Genomic DNA, 22,846 nt, shown 5'->3' with positions numbered 1-22,846 from the left:
GCAACATGACAAATCTAGTGCATGTGTGTCTTTCCATGCTCAGAATCTGGCTTATTAGTGCTCGGAACCATCATATTTCTTCTGAAAGTGCACAGAGCAAGAGCTCTTTTTAGTTAAGTGTGAAATTAATAAACCTGAGAAAAAAATACAGAAGTAAAAATATCAGGGAGTTAGTTTTCCTCTAAAATTCTATTTAAAATAAAAGTATATTCAGTAGTGTTTTGGCTACAATGGATATTTTGATCTTAAATGTGAGGGACTGTTTTTTGTTTGTTTTCAATAGAGAACAGACAGTCTTTATTACTTTCGATGTAATATAGCTCTTGTTGAGGTTTTCTTTCCAGTAAAGAGGACCATAAATGAAAGGTAGGAATCAGAGTAACTAGGTTATAGGAAGTATATTTCTGAGGGAAAAAAGCATTAGAATAAATTCGTCTAGTCTGCTACTGACATTGATACCTGCAGTCAGTCCTTGTAGTTGTGACAACAGCATTGCTATATGTGTGCCTGTCTTTCTCTTTCCATATATTTTTGATATTCATAGCAGGCAAACTTGTGGACTGAATGTGTTTGATATTCTAGGACACAACAGATTTGTAGAAACTGAAGCTGATGACGGTCCTCCTGGCAAGATGGCATCATATAAAAAAAAAAAGTTCATCCAGTAGTAGCCTTGCTTCTGATTTAAGGAAAACAGGATTGATGTGTGAAGATGTTTAGCAAATGCATGCCTAAATACTACTGCTTACACTGGAAACAGCAGTGGCCTACTAGATAGTGTGTGTCACTAGCAGCTACAGTGAGTGTGTGACCTAAGGAATGTGAGAGTGAGTAGTCAAATAATCTTTTCAAGTGTCAGGGCATCGGATTAGTGGTCTGTATACGGGAAGCAGTTTAACCCTATTTTAGTCCAACCAGTAAGACCTTCAACAGGCAGATGTGTGGTAGCATATTAAGTGTATATGGAAAAAAGATTGTCATTGTATTTTGGTGTGATAAATTCATTTTAGATGATGAATTTGGTACATGTAGAAAACACCTGTTGTGTTGCGAAAATAATAAATTATTATTAGAAGTGTGCCCATCACAAATGGAAGCTATACACTTTTGAAGCATTTTCTTCCAAAAATGTGTTTTGACTTGGAAGAAACACATCAAAGGGATCTGTATTTCCTAATAACAAATGAGCATTACCCTGCTGGGCAGCTAAACTCCACCACAACCACTTTCTCACTCCCTCTCCTCAAAGAGAAGGAGAAAATACGATGGAAAAGGGCTCAGGGGTTGACATGGCGACGGGAAAATGGCTCACCAATTACTGTCACAGGCAAAACAGACTCAATGTGGAGAGATTAATATAACTTATTGCCTGTGACCAGCAGATTAGAACTGTGAGAATCTAAAAGCAAACTGAAAACACTTTCTTCCCCATCCACCCTCTTCTATGTCTTCCCCCCGAGCAGCATGGGGGAACAGGCAATGGGGGCTGTGGTCCCTCCCTGATGCTTCATCTCCGCCGCTCCCTCATGGTCCCTCTGCCCCTGCTCCACGTGGGGTCCCTCCCACGGGATGCCGTCCTTCCCGAACTGAGCCTGCGGGGGCTGCCCACAGGCAGCAGCTCTTCAGGAACTGCTCCCACATGGCTCCGTACCACGGGGTCCATCCCCCAGGAGCAAACTGCTCCAGCACGGGTCCCCCACGGGCGGCAGCTCCCCCCAGACCCCCTGCTCCTGCGTGGGCTCCTCTCCACGGGCTGCAGCTCCGGCCCGGGGCCTGCTCCTGCGGGGGCTCTCCATGGGCCACAGCCTCCTCCAGGCCACATCCACCTGCTCCACCGGGGGCTCCTCCACGGGGGGGCTGCAGCGTGGAGATCTGCTCCGTGTAGGACCCATGGGCTGCAGGGGGACAGCCTGCTCCACCAGGGGCCTCTCCACAGGCCGCAGGGGAACTGCTGCTGCGTGCCTGGAGCACCTCCTGCCCTCCTGCTGCACTGACCTGGGGGTCTGGTTCTCACCCCTCTCCCAGCTGCTGTTGCCCAGCAGTTCTTTCCCTTCCTTAACTCTGCTCTCTCAGAGGTCCAACAAGTGTCACTCTGGCCAGCAGCGGGTCCCTTTTGGAGCCAGCTGGAGCTGGCTCTGATCTGATGTGGGGCAGCTGCTGGGCTCTGCTCACAGAGGCCACCCCTGCAGCCCCCCAGTACCAAACCCTTGCCACATAAACCCCAAACATAGAAGTAATGGACTTTAGCAGGTACATTCCAAGCATTGTAATCTACTGAATGATTATAGTTTTCTTAATACTGTGGTTTTTTCCTGTGTATTTGTGGGTTCTTGAAACTCCTACTGTCTTTTCCCTGCTATTCACACCCCCACAATTACTTAATCCCTTCATTAGTATTTGTAAGTGGTTATTACCAAGCACTTCATGGTTGTATATAAATGAAGTAAACAATACTTTAAAAAAAAGGCTGGAACTGAAGACCTAACAGTTGATCAATTTTTGTTGCCTCTGACTCTCTCTCACATCATAAGTGCTTTAACTAAAAAAAAAAACCAACACAACAACAACAACATAAAAACACACTTCTGAATATTTGTGAAGGTTGCTGACCACTGGCTTGAATTTCAGAGATCCTTCTGTAGTATGGAAATTTACTCACAGGTATACTACTAGCAATATTGTGAGTTATAGCATTTGAAGTAACATGTCTTGAGAGAATTACATCTTTCGGGCCACAGCTGAGGTGTAGGCTGGGATTGTATGCATCTTAACCAAAGCTTGAATAGCCTCTAGGAACATGGCAGTGGAGCCATGGTAGAGCATAAAGTTAGGACATTCAGGCTGGGGGGAGTTTGCCTATAACAGAAGTACTACATTCTTTTCAAAGTAACTGTAGGAAGTTTTTGTCTGTATAAACAGAAAGCTTCCTAGCTGGTATTCATTAAAGACAAGGATCCAGACTGCCAGCAGTTTGCTGGAACATTTATAGCACAACACTGAGTGAAATAAGCTAAAACACAGCCGGTGGACATGTGTTAAAGTATCAAAATCATTTTCACAATACTTTGCCAGATAGCCTGAATAGAATATTTATTAGAAAAGTATTCCTCGTAGCCTCTGAACAGTCTTGGGAGTTGACAACGAAAAAGAATAGCTAATTGAATCATAATAGAATGATACTTTTTTTTTTTCCTGCTGTTGCTTCATTTAGCTTAATGTGTTACTGTACCACACCTTAATGTGAGAGATGAGCATATAACTTTCTTGCATTTTAATACGAAATAGTAAAGTCACAGGGTAGAAAGTGCTGATGGCAATACTTATGAAGATTTAGCAAATATAGGAAATACACATTTGCGGATAGCATGTTGAAGGTGATCTTGATGTTAGTCCATGCGCAGATCTTTTAGCTGTGAATATTAGCTACGAGTAACTGGTAGAATTACTACTCATGGATTCATGAAAAATTCTTTGCCAGGTATGTTTTTGTAACTTGTGTTTTCATGTGCTGTTTCACAAAAATTAAATTCCTTTTTTTTTTTTTTCCAAATTGTGTTCTTTGGAGGACATAGAAATCAAATTTAAGTATTACAGTTTAAGACCTTTCCACCTAGAATACAACTTGCATGCAACTGTAGTGTTCATTTCCATCTGCCTACACTATAGATCAGAGCATCTGTCTCTCTTCAGCTTATGTTTGTTTGGTGTTGGCTTTTGTTGATGTTAGAACATCCCGGAGTTCATCAGGTTCTGCAGAATGCTAAGCCTTTTTGTGTAAATGTCCTGGAAATCCGTGATTTGTATTAAGGATTAACTGATCTGGTTGTTTAATTTTTCCATTGTTAATTGTTACGTACACCATCAGGCAGTGGGATAGGTGATGGATGTACAAGTGTGCCTGTGTATTTTTACCCCTGGTTTCTGTGTCGGGAATTTGATATTTTCCCTGTGCAGTCTGTAGTTCTATAATAATTTGGCTTTGGGATTTTATTTTTAAAACTAAAATAGAAAATTAGGCAAGTCAGTCTTTTTGTAAACTTCTTTTGTAAACTTTTTTCTTTCAACCAAATTAGCAAAATTACTTGAAGAAAATGGACTGTTAGTTGTATCCCAGTGTATATTGGAAATATGGTTTAAAGTGCTGCCAAAAAGTGCTGGAAAAGAAACTGGCTGATAATTGGAAGGAAAGTGTTTACTCTTTAACCTTATAAATACTTTGTGAAGTCTTAAGTGGTGCTGGCTGGTTGGTTATTGTCAAGTATATGCATATGTTCTTTTAGGATTGAGGGGTTAATCTGCTCATCAAAAAGGGTGGTACTTAGAAAATTAGAATTTTGTGTGTTGAGCTTTCAAGAGACTGAACTCAAGAAGACTTATAGCATGGAATTTCAGCTAGTTGTGGTTATATGCAAATTAAAGAAGGAGACTGCGCTTTTTCCATGGGTATTTGGAATTGTCTACGTAGTACAGAGCACCTGGGGTAATGGAGAGTTGCACTGATAACACTTCACAATGTTCTGCCACGTGTATAAGTACATGTTGTTCACAGGGAATGAGTCCGTATACTTGACTATCTGTCCTGAATAAGCAGTCGTGTTCTGTTTTGCTGTGGCTCTTAACCTCCTGGGTGTGTTTGATTCCTCAGGTGCATGACACAGCGTCATTCTTAAGGCATGTGTCAGAGCTAATAGAGAACAGTTAAGATACACAGTAAGGGAGAAGTTCTGCCTACGGGACCTATATATCTCTGCCGTTGCTATTTTTCCAGTGAACCTGGTGTTTTGACACTGCTCTGCTCCATCATATTGAAATTCCTCAAATCATCAGCTGTGGTTCTCTCATTACTGACAGCATGGAACAGTCAGCAGAAGCTATCAGATTGTAAAGTAGCAATTTCTGAATGCATACCTTCTTATCTGTAATGCATAATGACTTGTGTTGTCTTACTATGGCAACTAAAGTATCATTTCTCCTCGACTGTCTTGTGACTTTGTGTATTTCTCTACTTTCTACACTATTAACGTTTGTATATGTTTTATTTCAGTCTTATGCACACATCCACACTTATAATACTAGAACTGTATAGTTAAACCTGAGTTTGACTGAAAGGTCCTTTCCCATTTCTGGAAAAGGTGGAATTCAAAACTAAATGTTCTAAATCTTTGAAAAGACTTTTCCATTTTCTAGGTTTATTAATACATTAATAATGCATTTAAAAGACCTCTGCCATCTAATTCAGGTGTAGTGTTTGCTTTGAATGCACTGTGTGTATGTGAGTGAAAATTTGCTCGCTCTCTCTTACCTTGTAAACTAACACTAAATTTGCATTTTTATGATGCCTTTTGTAACATTGTCACATCATGAAAACAAAAATCTGGGCTGAGCTTATTTTCTCTCCTATGAAAACTGAATGAAATTAGAAGTTGAACAAACAGCCTTAAAAATAAAGGAGTAAACACAATTTTGCAAATATATATATTTTATATATATATATTTTTTTTTTTTTTTGCCAGTAACTGGGAAATTGTCTTATAACAAACCTTTACATATGTGTGTCTTTCTGCCTGATAGTAGCCTCTGGTCTATATCAATTTAATAAAGATTTCAAAATATTGTGTAATTATTTATATTTTTTTAATAAACCCTGTACATATCATTATTTTAGGGAAAAAGATCTTGCAGAAGCTCTGGAAGAAGGAGGCTGTGATCTTGAAACCGTGAGAAATATCATTCAAGGAAGGCGATTGCCTGCTGATCTGAGGGCCAAAGTCTGGAAGGTAAATAGGAGCTTAAATCCAAAACTAGGAAATACTTGAGGTGGCGTTTGATTTGAGGTGAATGATTTAATTATCAGGCATCTTCACAGGAAAGCCAACTTGTTCATGTCATACTGGAGTTTTAGTATGCAAGTATGTTGATTAAGTTTTAGAACGTTTGTTCTTTAGTGAGCTCAGTAACAGCGTAACTAATAAAGGACACTGAAATGTGTTTTTTATTTTTGTTTTCAGATTGCACTTAATGTTGTGGGAAAGGGGGACAGCCTGGCATCATGGGATGGCTGTTTAGATCTGCCAGAACAGAGCATAATTCATAAGGATTGCCAAGAGCTAATTGGTAAGTTCAGTTACATTTAGATCACCTGTGTGAAAACTCGTGTACTCTCAGTTGTCTTAGGGCTTTGTTATTTGAATTAAATAACCTGAATGATGTTTACATTTTGGAGGAAGATGAGAGAGCACAGAAAACTAGCAAGAAATCATAAGGAAAGAGTATCTTATCTACTCCAACGCTGAGATGGTTGATGTCATGGAATTTTAAAGTATTAACTTGTAAGTGATAGCTTGCATGGACAGAGTCTAATGCAAAGAAAGCTCCAGGAGTTTAAAAAAAAATAATGTTTTTTCCAAGTTCTGTCTTCTAAACATGTGATTCTTTCTATGATTTTCTTCAAGTTTTTAATTGTCCAATGTCCAGTATTTAATCTGAAAAGCTGGTGTAGCACAAAAATGCATATGACCTTTAGGAGAAGAAACATACTGAACATTTTGGACTTAATAAGCAATTTTTTAGAAAGAGGTATTTTTAATAGCATTTTCAGCAGAAATGAAAGGCTGAGTTTGTGAAAGCAGGGTACTGCCAACACATTGAAAATAGCATTCCAGCATGCTGTAAGGAGCTGCCTCAGGATGTGATTGGAACTTCATCACAAAAATGGCCAAATCCCTGATACCTTGCAACAGTGGTAGTATCAATGATTAGGTGATGGAGGCAGTGGTGACTCATTAGTAAGGATACTTCTTCCTATGGCATCAGTAAGAGAATCTTCTATTTTATTATCTGCCATCTTTTAATTTATTCTTGCAGAACTGAAAGTTAAGGCAGAGAATGAAGTTAGTGAATAAGTTAGTGCATGAATAAGTTAGTGCATGCATGCATACATACATACAATTTTGAATATAGTTGTATTTTGCCTAGCTCTAAAATCTAGTACAACTTATGTTCCTTTTCTGCCTGTGCTATAAAGGAATGGGAAAAAAGGATTTTCTGTTTTGCCAAATTATACCATCTCTTCAGAAAATGTTAAAACATCACAATTGCTATTCATACAATGTAAAACTAGGCACTTCAATATCTCCATGCCATTATTTTTCCTTATTCCTCTCTTTGTTACCATATTTTTTCTAATATTTGTTAGATTAGCAATAGTAAAAGTGACATAATCTGGATCAAAACATGCATTTCTAAATTATATAATTCATAAGTTTATTTAATAGTTGATTTTTCATAAAAATCTAAATATATATTTTTAGTATTAAACTGAAAATTGTACGAACTTGTACAAAAGTCTGGTTTCACTACAGTCTGTATAATATATGTACATATATTTATACTGCAACTAAGCTACAATCCATTTATCATCAGAAGCTATTTCTTCATAAGAAAGAAAGCGTAATTTGCAGTACAGTGTTGACATATTTCAGATGTCTTAGATTCAGTGCCTCAATTGAGGTGGATGCCAGTACTTTTTCTGAAGCATTGCCAGCATTTTAAGTAAGAGCCTATGCAGAAAGATGCTTTGTAAGTAATGAAAGCCGAAGCTTTTTGTACGTATCCAACTCAAAAATGATGGTATTTAAGAAGTGTTTGGCTTGCTACTTCAATTATGGAACTGCTTCTGTACCAAATTGTTGTGCAAGTTTTCATCCAAATGCAACTTAATACAAGTCATGGATTTAGAATTAATCTGTCTGTAAACAGGGAACATCTTAACCCTTTCTAGTACCTTACAAAACTTGTAAGAATTTGAAACAATGTGCTATGCTATATAAAATATTATATGCTTATAGTTACAATGTAACTTCTGATCAGAAAGAGTGCTAAATCTAATTTAAAATCTATTTGTAAGCAAGCAAATAATTTCTTTTTATAGTTACATTAACAAACCAAATTTAAACTCTTTTTAGGAAAATAACTTAAAAATGGCTATTAAAATGTGACATGTAAATGCTAAAATTTAAGTCCGTAAGCCTTACTAATTTCAAGCTGCTGATTTTAATGAATTTGTGTATCAGTGGGCTTTTAAGAAATTGAAAGGTATGCATTGTGGGTTGATCTGTGTTGAAATTCAAATGAATGTGTTGTGGAGTTGAGTGTAAGTTTTTTACTGAGTACATCAAGTAGGAGTAGAAGAATTAAAAGAATCTACCTTTGTTTCATGTAGATTCTGGAAAATCTAAACTTCTCCCATCCTGCTTTATTATGATATTAAATGCTTTAATCTATTGAGGTTAAAAAATCATATTTTGATACCTTTTGGGATGCCTTTCTATAAACATTTAATCCATGGTGCTGGATTTTTTGTTCGTTTGTTGATGTTCTGTTGTGTTGTTTTTTTTCCAAGTGCACAGAACTCGGTATCGGTACAATTGTCCTCTGAACTAATCTTATTCAGTTTCTTTGGGAAGCTCTTAAGATGGTTTATATTTCTATGTTTATTTCAGACCGGTTGTCAGTGCCAGAAGACGAGAAGTCAGTATTGCTTTTGGATATTGAGTCTGTTATTACTTTTTACTGTAAATCACGCAATGTTAAATACAGTTCTTGCCTTGGCTGGATACATCTCCTCAAACCTCTGGTGCACCTTCGATTACCACGCAGTGATTTGTACAACTGCTTTTATGCTATCATGAATAAATTCATTCCAAGGTAAAACTCCCTTCTTCTGCCTGTGTGCTGTTTTTAATGGCATTAAAAGTATTTTGTGAATGGATGTGTAGGTTAGTATAGGCTAGAGTAGCATTGTTTGTAGGAAAGTTGTCAGATTCCTTTGTGTGATGATAAATCAAACCATTTTTCCATCTCTTGATTATAAATCCGGCAAATAATTAAGAAGTTTTAGGATGTAAAGAGTTGTCATGTGACAGAAGTAGATTCAACATGCTTCTTAAAGAAGAACAGTCATTTCATACAAAATCAAAAATAATAGTTTAGTAACAATCCTGCCTATATATTATGTGAAAGCAATTTTTCATTCCTTTTCTTTTCCTTGCATTTTTAACATCTAAAATGCCTCTATACCTGTTGCTTCAAAGTACTTCATAAACACTACGTTTCCGAAAATCCCTTTAGAGGAAGTAGTTGGTATTTTACATGTATGCCAATGAGTTGCGGACTTACCTTAATGATTATTTTTAAGAAATGTTAGATTTTTTTTTTTAAACGAAAAGAAATAGGAGCATTTCATGCTGTTATGTAGGCATTCTCAGTAAAAAGTTCATTTATGTCAGAGTGGCACTGTGACATGCTAGTGGGACTAGAGTACACCTCACAATTAAGACTTTGTGAAAATATACAGACAGTCTGTAATTAAAGATTTTAACCTCATTTACTGGAGTGGAGGCTCTGGCCCAGCTGCTGGGTATCTGGGCATAGTATGAAATGTGCACGTTTGGTGTTGTGTTAGGAAATGTTTGTCAGCCCTGGCACATGACTGAAACTGTGTTCATACTGTTAGTTATTTTCTAATTTAAAAAACCGTTGTGCACTGCGAACTGTTTTTTCTTCCCTTCCCGCACCCCCGCCAATTGGGTATGTTATTAAGAGTTGATTACAATGGTAGGTACCAGTAGGAAGAAAAATTCCTGAGCAAAACAGTTGAGGAAAATGTCTTAGCAGTGTTGCTTCACTATCAGTAGAAATGTCAGAAGTTATTTTTAGATATATATCCCTTCCTGATGTTAAAAGGTAGTAAAGAATTACTGACTGAATAATTGACCATATTAACCATTCAAGCAAAAAGTAATTTGCAACTATAGAATCTTATGCTAAATTTAGTAATAGTACATTATTCTTCTTTTCATTCTTTTTGTCCTGTTAATTTAACGGGAAATCAGAGTTCATGTGATAATCTCAAGAAAGAATTTCCACAGTTTGCTGTGAATATTTCCCATTCACCTATGTAGCCTTACCCTTGTTTAAGAGTTAGGATGATAACTGTGTTTGGAAATTGGTGTGTCAAATTTCACGTAAGCTTAAGTTTTTAAACACTTGAAATTTGTTCTTAATGTATTACAAACAGGTGTTTATTCATTTTAAATACTCCTTTATTTCCTGCTTGATGAATTGACCTTTAATTGTTATTCACCTGTGAAATGACCATCTTTTAAAATTCTTTTGGCTCTTTAGAATTGTTTTTTAATTCTTATTGAGTTAACAACATTGATACTATGCTAGCCTTATTTTGATATTTAAATCTTTTCAATACTGCTAGGACTTGATAAAGTATGTAATACAGAAGTATTTAATTCTTTCTGCTACCTTTTCAACATTGTGGGGTTTTTGTTGTTTGTAGGTGTTTGTTTTGTTTTCATTTCGTTTTTCTAACAGTTATGAGGCATGGTGGTTTCAAGATTAGTCCCTGTGATTTAAAAGAACTATGTTGGAAATTACGTTATCACAATAAAAAATTGCTACTTTAAGTCTGACAAGTGAAATTTTATTGGGGGATTTCATGATTATTTTCACTGCTGTCTTTCAGGGATTGTTTTCTGAAGGGAAGACCATTCCATCTATTTAGGCTGCTTCTTCAGTACCATGAGCCTGAACTCTGCTCCTTTCTTGATACCAAGAAGATGACACCAGACTCATATGCGCTCAACTGGGTAATAAAGTGAAAGTAGGGAAACATAATGAAAAATAAATTCCTCTTAAATTGAAGTACACATTGCCATTTTAGGGAAGAGTAGTACAAGAGATTAGAACTGCATAAATTGAAATAAATCATTTATATTAATATAGTGCAGGCTTTTTTGTCTTCAGTTCTATAACATAAGGTAGAAGATCTTGTAAATATCACACTTTTATCATACTAGAAGTTAATTGAGCCATTCATGTTAGGAACTACTTGGAATAAGTAGGAATGCAACCGACATACTCAAAATAGTAAGCAGCCATAATGTATGACATTAGTTTTTATAGTGGGCTGTTGCATGGTTGTAGATGTGAAGAAACATCAGCCTAACGGGTCTTTCGAAATCAGCTTATTGTTTTAAGAATGCCCATTGCATGAGATATATTGCTGTACTAGGTAGTCAACTGTAGCATACAGCTGTCATACCTTTTAAAATTTAGGCATATATATTTTGCAGCTCTTCAAGAATTTCTCTTCTTTAAATTTCAAAGCTGCCTCGAGTAGGAGGAGATGCTTAGTAAAGATGCTTATCTCAAGGAGGTTTTTTTGTTGTGTTTATTTTTTTTTTAAGTTTGTGTAGCAGGACTACAACATAAAGCAGCCAAATTCTCATGTTTCAGTGCTACTTAGTATAGACCATACAAAATCATGATACAGCACTTGCAGAACAGGCTTAAAGGAAAAGACTGTAAATTAGTAAAGAAGACTTTATTGTTACCTCATGAACTCTTCTAGACACTTCTTTCTTACCCATTGGCTTTGCAATTATTTTTTTTTTTTGTAACTCCATTTGCTATCAGTTAAGGAAATATGACTAAAATAAATTACTGAATTACAAGTTTTGATTTTTGTTTGTGTTTAAAAAGATTTTTTTTTGGGCTGCTACCAATTGTAATATTTAAATGCAGGAAGAATTTCCATATTCTCAAAATCTGCCTTTGGTCAGTCATCAGTCTTTAAAAGAGGAATTGGGTCTTTTTTACTATGGACTCTACCTATTTTTATATATTTTTCCTTAGTAAATACAAACTTCTTTTAAGTTCTTTATTAAAAGTTTAGTGATTTATTAGGAAAAAAAATCTTCTGAAATGAGGTAGGGAAATGAGTTTATGTTGCCAAGCTGAATGTCATGCCCTCTGGTATACAAGATTAGAGACCAATCTCAAACCTCACTTTATATTATGAGAGTACATTAAAGTTCACTGTTGTTTCATCTGTGAACAAACTTAGTTTTTATAGAAGTTCTTCTAGCGTGTAGAAATGCATAAGCAGTATTTAGAGACTTGTTGTCTCATTGTTCGGGGACATACTGTCTTCAGTAGTGTTTGATGCAGAGCTGGAAAAATCTTCTTAACTTCTATTACAAAAGTATGCTAAAAAGCGTTGAAATATTCCCTGGTGGTGTTTTAAAACAGCTAACTGAGCTTTTGAAACCTGTAACTTTGTTGATGCATATTTAAATGCAACAGAAAGCTCAGTAACTCCCCAGTGAAGCCAGCTGGTATGCAGTTGAATTAGGTGCGATTAAAAATTTTATACAGGATATCTGAAAGGACATTCCTAGTTTTTCTTTTATCCACTTTGAACTTCTCTATCAGAGAAGGTGTATTTTTAAAAGGGAACATGAGAACAGGTAAACAGTTTGTTAAATGGTAATGACAATTTTCTGTTGCTTGCAAGTGTTCAATTAATCAGCCTTAACTAATCATAATGTAATACAAAGTAAGTAACATCATCAAACTAATGTGCAGCAATATTCAATTAGCTTGGTTCTACTGTGAAAATGAGAGAATGCTGTTTACTGTAGCCTTTCATTCTTGTTTGCTAATCTAGTTGAGTAAATGTATTCTGTTATTGTCTTGTAAATTATTTGGCATAATACAATTAGTATTGAGGAGTGGCTGTGAGCTAACAGGCATTCCAGCCTGATTGTTGTATTTCTGGTTGAATTTGCTGGGCATACAGCTCAGTTTGCCTTTACACTAGGAGGATTTATTCACAGAAAAGCCTGAAGCATTACTGCACTGTTTCCTTGAACACTGCCTTTGAGTGAAGAGCATTCCTTCAATATGGGGTACAAATGTATGTTTTAACATGTTTTTGTTGTTTTTATTTTCTTTTAGCTAGCTTGTATCTCTTAAAAATGCTGTTCTGGTAAGATCATTCCTGGTTATAGCTTTTTTTCTGACAATATTTTCTGAATTTTTAGCTTGGAAGCCTTTTCTCATATTACTGTTCAGCTGAAGTCACTCAGGCAATATGGGATGGTTATCTACAACAAGCAGATCCATTCTTTATCTACTTCTTAATGTTAATCATCCTTGTCAATGCAAAGTAAGTATATTGTTAATTCATTGAGACTTCCCTTGCTGACAGTTTTAATCCACTTGTATTTTATTTTGGTTTTGCTATCTTAATCTTTCCCTGTGACTTTACTGTTTTCAGAGACGTTATCTTAGCACAAGAATCAGACAAAGAAGAAATGATAAGTAAGTACTTATACATCTTCTAGTAAAATGTTCATCATATAATATAGTCCTCATTGTTTATTATGTTTTACTGAATAATTGAGTTGTCATTTAATTATTTACTGTGATTGTCTCATCCTTACGTCCCCTCACTATTTCCTTTTTTATTGTTCTTGTGCTGTGTCACATCTGCCCTGTCCTCTTTTCTTATATTTCCTTTTAGCAATTCCATGCCTGTTTTTGTACTTCAGTTGAAACAATTACCATGTTTTCAAGCTCAAAGCAGTAGCTTTCAAATCTTTCTTTAAATATACTGCACTTGTTACATTTTCCAAATTATTATCTTTGTATGAACTTGATTGAGGCTTAATTCATTGCTCTTACCATAGAATCATGGGATGGTTTTGGTTGGAAGTGAGCTCAAAAATTACCTATTTACAACCCTCCTGTCATGGGCAGGGACACCTCCTAGTAAACCAGGTTGACCAAAGCCCCACCCAGCCTGACCTTGAGCACTTCCAGGGATGGAGCATACTTTGGAATCCTGTTCCAGTGCCTCACCGCTCTCCTAGTGAAGAATTTATTCCTTATATCTAATGTAAATCTACCCTCTTTCAGTTAAGAACCATTACCCCCTTGTCCTATCATTACAGGTACCTGTATAAAGTCTCTCCATCTTTCTTATAAGCCTCCTATTTTGTTTTAATAGAAATTAGACTAATTTTCATGTGAGCTGTTTCACTGCCTTGTATTTTGTTTTGGTTCTGTTTTGTTTTTTCTTTTTATATGGTATACCATGATAAAATTAATAAACTAACTACTGATAGCCAAAAATGATGTTGCTTAGGGGTTGCTTTATTGCTGTATACTCCAGAACTACACCTTTGTGCTATCCTGAACGTACAACAGTGCAACTGATAAGTACTCTGTTTTAGAGGGTTCTTTTGGTCAGCCCATTTTACAAAAGGCAGTTGATTTAATATTACAACGGAAAGCCAAAACTGTGCAGAGGTGGGAATGTGGTAAAAATGAACTCTGCATCAAAGGCTTGAATTTCTGGCAAATAGCACAGGTTTCCTACAGATAAGGAGTATTTCGTTTTTGTTCTGCTTCTATCTGGAGAATGAATCGACGTTCAAGTTTAATCAACAAAACAAATTATGTTATGCTTTACTTAAAAAAAAAAAAAGTTAAAGATAAGTTATGATGTGATACACTACTTCTTTGCTGTGCCTGAAATAATGGTGCACTTATGTCATTTGTTTATATCAGAATTCCTAGAAACTTCACCAGCCAATCTGGAGCTGGAGGATATAGAGGATCTCTTCTCTTTGGCGCAATATTACTGTAGTAAAACTCCAGCTTCTTTCAGGAAGGTAATAAGAAAGTAATTTTGAAATTCTCCTCTTTTTAGTGACTGTAAGCCCCTGCTGACAGTAACTTCATTGAATATTTAATTGTGATGTTTTAAACATCTTTTTCATATTATTATTCTGGTGACATTTACGGTTAGGATCTTTGAATTATAAGCTTACATGAAACTTGTTAGCAAGAAGCTTCCCTGCAGTATTGATTTTTCATGACTGATGACCTTGTTTTTCAAACCAGGTTCTTGTAAGAACTGATAAAGTAAAAATGCCACACTGACACAATTGTTCCATAGTAGGCTGCACAGCACAGTACTTGTAACAGCAAATAGAAAGAAAGTCACTTACATGAAGTAAAGCTGTCATCATCACAGGCTCTGTTCTTGCAGTCCTTACTTAAGAAATGTTTGGTGAATTCACGAAATAGATTTTATGACTGTGGACAAAACACACGTGTGTCAGGCTTAATGTTTTTGACATTGATAACATATTTTTATTTCATGCCTTCACGTTTAAAGACAATGGCTTTATTTAACTTTTTTTTTTTTTTTCTTGCCTTATTAGGACAATCACAGTCTTTTTGGCAGCAGCTTACTGGGCCTCAAAGATGATGACACGGACTTGAGCCAGGCTCTCTGTCTAGCAGTTTCTGTGTCTGAGATTCTTCAAGCAAATCAGCAGCAAGGAGTCAGTATACTGAATTACTTTTCTCCAATATTCTAGAAAAAGAAAAGAATCCCTGAATTCTTCGTGTATCAGAAATATATCTAAGTGCCAACAACACAGATGAATATTTTAGGAAAGGGTATTCTTGTATTGAAGTTGTCTCTTGTAAATGATCTGTTGACTGCAATGCATCTGTACTGTAGCAACTAGAGCTACAGCAAAAGAGAACTTAATATAGCTGATTTAGATCTTAGGGGTGGGAGCTTGAAGAAATATCTCACTGATTTGAATTCCTTTCCACATGTAGCTATTATAGGGGAAAATTTTAAACCCACTACTCTGTACCTTTGGAAAAAAAATGTCATTATGAAGTATTGACCTTTTGTCAGCGAATGGTTTAGAAAAACAAACAAAATGGATTCAAGCTGTTTCCATGGTAGTTCATTGCAGATACGTTTAGACGCAGGGACTTCTTTTACAGTTTTTAAGACCAATACGTGGATAATACTGTAGCTAGATTACAGTATTTCTTGTTGACTACTGGCTTTCTGTAGTAATTCCCTCATGCATGCATTTCTTTTCCTTGTCTAAGTATAGTTAAGCATGAGTTTATATCCTGTTTAAGTTAGTGGGACATAAATCTAACCTTCTGCGTTGTGCTGAGTAGTACTGGACTGTTAGATTGGGACTTCAGAGCTGTCCCTTCTTGTATTGTTGATGCGTGCTCTCATACCCACTATATTTCTTATCAGTCGAGGTGAAATAATTAGAGTACGTACTGCACTTGGTGATCCTTTCCGATTTGTAAGCTAATGTATTAATGGGAAATGATTATTAAAACACTGTTGGTGGCCTGCTAACAGTAGTATGGAGTACTCAAAATATGATTTTCTGATAGCTGTTAGACCCTCTGAGGGGTTCCTGTAGAATTGGTATTACTACCTAAATGTAGTTTAATTATGTACTTTCATATCACTAACTATATGATTTTAAAATTTGGGCAAAATCTTGTCTCTTTCAGGAAGGAGTAAGGTTCTTCGTAGTGGATTGTCGTCCTGCAGAACAATACAATGCTGGGCACTTATCAACAGCATTTCATTTAGACTCAGATTTGGTTTGTATGCTTTTTATTGTTCTACTGATTTTTGAAAAACAAGTTAAGTAGAAGGAAAGAGGAATGTCGGTCTTGAAAAAATGACTTGTCCATACAACTGTGATGATGAGACTTCAAAAGTTAACTTTTCTGAAGGCGATTGGTGGAACAATCGTTTTACTGAGAACCTTTATCCTTTGTGACATTAGAATGTGAGATTTCAGACTTCCCGATCTCCAATTAGAACTGGAAACCCGTAGAAGCTAAAGTCTAGACATTGCTTGGAGAAATCATCTTTTATTAGCAGTATAGTAGCCTGGTTTTAAGGAGCATACATCCTGAAAACGATTTAGTTGGTCCTTGAAAATTTTGGCAGTACATTGTGAGAGAGGAATTGCACTGATCTTGGGACTGAGGTGTACTATGGACTAATTACTTTATTAAATATTCTGCTCTAGTTTCCATTTGATTTATGAATTCCTAATTGAACATCTAATCATACTTCTACAGTCATTTTTCTCACAAGTCGTCTATCCTTCATCTGCGTACCAGTGTAGTCTTCAATTCTAGATTAACCCTCTACTATTTAATTTCAAACAGTTTATGGGTGCTGCTTGGAATGATTTCGCTGTATTTATGTCATAAAAGGCTATATATTTTTTTTAACCTTTCTCAGTTAAGAAGCTCAGTCCTGCCCCTAGTATCTTTATCTCTTTAGTTAAAATGCTGTATTATTCAGTATTATTTGCACAAGTGTAAATTATGTAATGTTTAGGTTTTTAACCTAGATCAAAAATTATTTTGGAAAAAAAAATGCGATATGTGGGGGTCCTTCTGCTAGACTTAAATGAACATTGGATTCAATAAAGTAAAAATAAGCATTAGAAACTATTTAATAGTTAGAAAAATGTACTAATATATGAGAAAAAAGAAGTCCTGACAAGATTTCAGTCTTGTTTATAGGTAGTCTTAGATAGAGGATGTAATGAGATTTAGCCCCTAAGCAATAAAGCACCATTGTTTGGTTCTAGGAAAATTCCAGTTAAAATTCAAGCTAAATTACTGATAGATAGCTTGTGTACTTGTTACTTTGTATTTCATCATTTAATCCATGTATAGGCTAAATAACAGGGATTTTTCCCCCCTCAAATCCAGTTGCAGGTAAACATTTCCTCAATTCAATTAATTACCTTCCCCATAAGAGCAGGCTGGAAGAAAAGGACCATTCTTCATGTTCTTTATATAACACGAGGTCTGAGTCAAGCTGTCTGGTGTGTGTGCATGTGTGTGTCTGTTTTGTGAAGTGATGATGTTGCATTGTTTGTGCTCAACAAATTATAACCACTTTCAAAGTTTATATCTTTTCATTGTTGTGTTACAGTACTTTAGTGTTAACAGATGATTTTGTTCGTGCATTCCACAGATGCTTCAAAACCCATCAGAGTTTGCACAGTCTGTAAAATCCCTATTGGAAGCACAAAAACAGTCCATTGAGTCTGGCTCCATAGCTGGTGGGGAACATCTCTGCTTCATGGGAAGTGGCAGGGAAGAAGAAGATATGTATATGAACATGGTGCTAGCACACTTCTTACAGGTACAACTGAATTGCTGTTGATATTAATGAAATAAAGTGTCCGTACATATCAGCGATACTAAATCATAATATATTTTCCCCTTCAAATCTTAACTGTTTTAATACTACTCAAAATTTCATTTTTTTAAACAAACCTGTGTTTCTCTACTGTGCTTGCAAGACTCAATCCACAGATTTTTGCTTCAACTAAAATGTCTTTTTTGTTGCAGAAAAATAAAGAGTATGTAAGCATTGCCAAAGGAGGATTTATGGGTAAGCCTATTAGTAACAACCTTTGTATTAATATTGTCTTAAGAAAACCTGGTGTCTTAATATTGTTTGTATTTTTATTAGGCTTTGGCTAGAAATTTCTGACTAGTGAAAAAGTAGTAGAGGAAGCAGGGGAAATTCCCTCTTCCTTCTGAGTTTTCATTCCCGGTGTTTAGTCTCTCTGCATTGCAGATCCACATGAAGATGCTGCTTAATTATTGTGTTTTCTTAAATTGTCAGTTTGTGTTGCTTAAACAGATAGTTCCTGGAATCAATCAGTGAGGCTCTACGAACAGTGGAGGTGTTTATACCGCAAGATGATTATAGAAGCAATACTAGTCAATAAGTGCGGTGTCAAAACAGCTATCATTAGGATCAAAGTAGTGGCTTATTTTTGGTTGCTGCTGCATGTTGACTGTTTTTTGTTTGGATGTTTGGTGGGGCTTTTTGTTTGTTCGTTTTGTTTTTTAATAAAGCTTATGTTAATGCATTTTTATTACTGAAAGAAAAACCAGGGGTGATTATAGCAGTATCTGAATTTTTGTTTTACTGAATCACACGGAGCAAAAATTGTTACGTGGTATTTTCATCAACAGATGAGTTCCATTGTAGTTCTGAACATTTTTAATGGCCTTTTAACAGCCCTCCAGCAGCACTTAGCAGATATCAATGTTGAAGGACCAGAAAATGGATATGGGCACTGGATTGCTAGTACCTCCGGTTCAAGAAGTAGCATAAACTCCTCTGTTGATGTAAGTAAATTCTAAGCTCAAGTGGTATAGTGGTATCAGAAACCCAGGTGTACTGAATTTTTTTCTTCATGTTCCTCCTTCTCATCTGTAAAGTGCATTACTTCAATCTTGATTGTTCTCAGTTGTGTGGTTTTTTTTCACTATCTATTTGGAGGTTATGTAAACATTCTTATCCTCTTGAAAGGAAGAGCCTGTAGAGAAGAACTTGCTGTAGTCAGGCATTCACTAGCAGAGTATAAGTGATGGACTAATATGGACTCTTACTGGCTCTTTCTTACTTTGGGAATAAGATACTGTAAAGCTGGCTTACAGTTTCATGGGAAAGCTCAAAATTGGCTCTTTTCTACAGCTGATACGTTGCCTGTAGAACTTGGCTTTTAATTTGGATACAATTTAGCATGAATATAATTCCTTCCTCGTTAGATTTTCATACTAGAGTGCTGATTAATAAGGTTTGTTAGCTTGCTTTTTTAGATATTTATTCCAGACCCATGCCACTGCTATCGTTTGATAGAACTCAAAAAGAATGCTTAATGCTGTAATTGATGTTCTGTTGAGTACCAAAAAGTGCACGTGTAATATTTTGTAGTCTGTTTGAGTTCTTAAAAAATCAGAACCCATGATTAAATTGCGTATTTTTTTTGATGATTAAGCCTGAGAAGTTATTTTTGCAGGGTGATTCTCCTAATGGTTCAAGTGATGGAAAAGGAGTGAAGTCCTTGGTGAATAAAATGACAGTTGCTTTGAAGACTAAATCTGTGAATGTGAAAGAAAAAGTTATTAGTTTTATTGAAAATACATCCACTCCAGTGGACAGGTGGGTCATTTATGTCTGACTACGGTTAACAGTACGGAATGACTACCTTTTTGAGGTGGCTATTTTGTAAATGTAAAGATAGTGCTAATTAGAAAAGGAAAAAAAAAAAGTTACCTTCCAGTTTCAGCTTTCGTACTTCCTACCCCTCTCCCCCCTCACAATTTTATCATGATATAGCAAACCTACTGTGCTGCCTTACTAATTGTGAGGCCAATGTAAGCAACCTTTTCTCTCGAATGTTTATCCTAGAGTTTGTCACTGCATGATTAGTTCAAATTACTGTAATGTGTCATTTCTGTGTTTAGTCTAAAAGGCAAGAATGAGTTCAGTTATATTTTAGTTCCTTCCCATCCTGACTCTAACGGAATGGGTGAATGACAGAAGGATTTTGGACAGGTTTTCATTGCTGTTTTCTTTTGGTTGGTCGGTTGCTTTATTTTTTTTACTGCCCCATGTTGTCAAGTTGAGGTTTTTTTTTTTTTTTTTTTTTTGAGGATCTTCATTTTCAAGTTCTGAGGTAAGCTTATGTTTAAACCCCAAATCGGCTTGCTCATTTCTGTACCTGCAAGTAGGGATGGGAATGAAAACAGCTGAGTATGTTAAAAGACACTTTCAAAGTTGAAGATCTTCATTCCAAATGCTTGCCTTAACTAGGTTGAAGAAGAACAGCTTCAGTCCGTCAAAGTTTTAATTGAATAGTCTGTTTTAGAGTTCTTTAAAATGCAGCCTTTGGAGTTGTATGTTATAAAGACATTAGTATTCCAGAATCTTATAAGAGGTAGTGTTTGCTTAATAGCAGGACTTAAAATGTGGGTCAAATTAATAGCATATTTTCATTAGTTTTATACCTGATCAAAGGTACAGATTCTTCCTTGTGTGTTAGAAAATGATACTTTTAATTATTTCATACTTGGAGGCAAAAAATATTTAAATAGCATTTGGTAGCACCTTTTGCCATGTGAAGAATTCAAGTGGGGTGTATACGTAAGCCATATGTAGCATTAAAAACTATGTCTTTTTTAATAAAATTTTTACAAATTTTTCTACCTCACAGCTATCTGTCATGAAGCATTCCTAAATTTGTTTATAAGCATCCTCCTTGACAAAGATACACTGCCGATATAGAGCATTTCAATTGTTTATCTAGGTTTTTCCCTTAAACTTTTTTTTTTTTTTTAATTCTTTTGTTCTGTCCTCTGCCCCAATGTCCTATAGAATACCTTTCAATATTCCCTGGCCAGACAGAACAAGCCTGGAGCGGTAAGCTTGAGAATTAAGCAGTCTGACTAAAACCACCTTTGTTGTATTTAGCATGGCATTGCAATATTTGTAAGCATTGGTTACACTGACAAAATTGCTCAGATATCTACTAAAGCTATTGCTTTTTACAAATACTAGTTAGGGGACTAGAGGAAGAAAAGAATGCTTTCGCAGAGCTTTCTTCTGTTGGTTTCTGCTTTGTTACTTCTGTTTTCTTCCTTACAGTTGCTTTCTGTGGAACTTTTTTTTTTTTACTTGTCATTCTTATTTATATTTTATAAATGACTTATATTAGTGAAAGACAACAGGAGCAATTACTGAACAAATTGTGGCTTAAGGTTTTAAGAAGAGAGACTGCAGCTACAAAAAGGGCTTGTTACAAATTGTGCATCAAGTATCATCACAGCTTCGGGGGGTAGTCTTATGCTGGAATCCTATCTGTAAATCTGGAATTTCTATGCTTCTTAGCATACTGTGATAGAATATGCTGATAGAAACAGAGGTACTTGTTACTGGAAAAAGACAGATGCTGAGGCGATAGATAAGTAAATATGCCTTGCAACTTTCCCTCATCTTGTTCACGTAACAACAGCATTTCACGGAACTGTGGAGTCCCCTTACATTTGTGTCAGATATATTATCTCATAATTACTTCAAAAACAAAAAATATCATTTTGAGGGTATATAAAATTATTTTTGATTAATGAAGGACTTTCACAGCTGTGCATGCTTCTACAGCTCATGCATTATTTAGGACTTTGCTTATCCTTTAAGAACATTGTGTTACAGCTTTTTACCCTCATAGACCAAAAAGCATAAAGATCGGTGCTATAAGAATTAATGGAGAATTAAACTGCTCTTTGAGGTTTTCAAGGATTTTGATCTACTGCTTTCAAATAGTTTGTACATACTTGGAAATAATATTTACCCATAAGCATTACAGAATAGAGTTGTCTGAGGCAAACCAATAGTAATGTTAACCAGCATCTATTGGAACCACCCCAACAGCATGTTATAATTTAGAAATCCTAACGATTGTGGGGATTTTTCTACCCATTTTCTTGATCAGTTTTTAGAATGTTCTAAGAAAGTACTAAAATTCCAACCTGAAACACTTTTTGTGACTGTTCAGTAATTAAAAGACACTTAAATCTGTGTTTGTAACCAAGAAGAATATTGAGATTATATGTGAGTTATTTTACTTTCAGCTTTCACTCATATAGCTTATCTTGTTTTAGGAGGCAGATGCAATAATAACCTACTTTACTCACACTATTGATCATTAGACTATTATCTTAAAATTGCAACTCTGAAAAACCTTTTCTGATTCATTCAGGAGAATCCACTTAGCTTTTATCTCCAATGTATTTCATTTTGCAGATTTGCCACTAAAGGGAATTGCATTAAATTTGTAGCAATGTAATGATGGCCTTCCATGCGAACAGGTTTCAGGGAAGTTAATTTCTAGTTTAAGATATTGCCAGATTTTTATAAAGCGGCTTTCTTATTTCTCTTGTCTTGACTAACTTTGTTCTATAAACGCCAATAAGATCTTCTATTAAATACTTCCTGTGTAATTCAGTTCAACATTATTTAAATGTGTTTCTTACTAAATTGGTTATGTATTCCTAAAACAAGTCCATATTTACAAAAATCTACCTAAAGAAACACTGCCCTCTTGAATTGTCAGTGTCATTGATGCTTATTGTCTTAAATACTAATTCGCATGTTTTTGTATGTTTATTTTTTGTAGAATGCATTCTTTTCCTATTAAACCTTTCCTTGTTTTGTCTACATTAGTAAATTTTAGCCATAGAAAGTTTAGGTTGCTTTTTTTAACTTTCAAATATACTTTCAGATCTACATGTGAGCTAGCATTCACTAATATTA

At 35.6% G+C, this 22,846-nt stretch overlaps 1 protein-coding gene across 4 annotated transcripts in view; it reads left to right on the top strand.

The window, feature by feature from the left end:
* TBC1D23 (TBC1 domain family member 23) overlaps positions 1-22,846 on the top strand; it is a 33,259-nt gene that overhangs the window by 2,095 nt on the left and 8,318 nt on the right. For 2 of the 4 annotated variants that reach the window (XM_083820337.1, XM_083820338.1), the window contains exons 2-15: positions 5,666-5,777; positions 6,009-6,114; positions 8,502-8,706; positions 10,538-10,661; positions 12,900-13,024; positions 13,136-13,179; positions 14,431-14,534; positions 15,090-15,212; positions 16,213-16,305; positions 17,708-17,878; positions 18,088-18,130; positions 18,770-18,879; positions 19,554-19,696; positions 20,912-20,956. In XM_083820337.1, the coding sequence (XP_083676463.1) occupies positions 5,666-5,777; positions 6,009-6,114; positions 8,502-8,706; positions 10,538-10,661; positions 12,900-13,024; positions 13,136-13,179; positions 14,431-14,534; positions 15,090-15,212; positions 16,213-16,305; positions 17,708-17,878; positions 18,088-18,130; positions 18,770-18,879; positions 19,554-19,696; positions 20,912-20,956 (1,548 nt within the window). Of the gene's footprint in view, positions 1-4,837; positions 4,882-5,665; positions 5,778-6,008; positions 6,115-8,501; positions 8,707-10,537; positions 10,662-12,899; positions 13,025-13,135; positions 13,180-14,430; positions 14,535-15,089; positions 15,213-16,212; positions 16,306-17,707; positions 17,879-18,087; positions 18,131-18,769; positions 18,880-19,553; positions 19,697-20,911; positions 20,957-22,846 lie in introns of those variants that run through there. The other 2 variants (XM_083820339.1, XM_083820340.1) reach the window with 2 other exon arrangements.

Source organism: Anser anser (assembly GCF_964211835.1).
Source record: "Anser anser genome assembly, chromosome: 1".
NCBI classification, from domain to species: Eukaryota; Metazoa; Chordata; class Aves; order Anseriformes; family Anatidae; genus Anser; species Anser anser.
The sequence above is the reverse complement of the archived record's forward strand: the minus strand, read 5'-3'. Positions and strand labels throughout refer to the sequence as shown.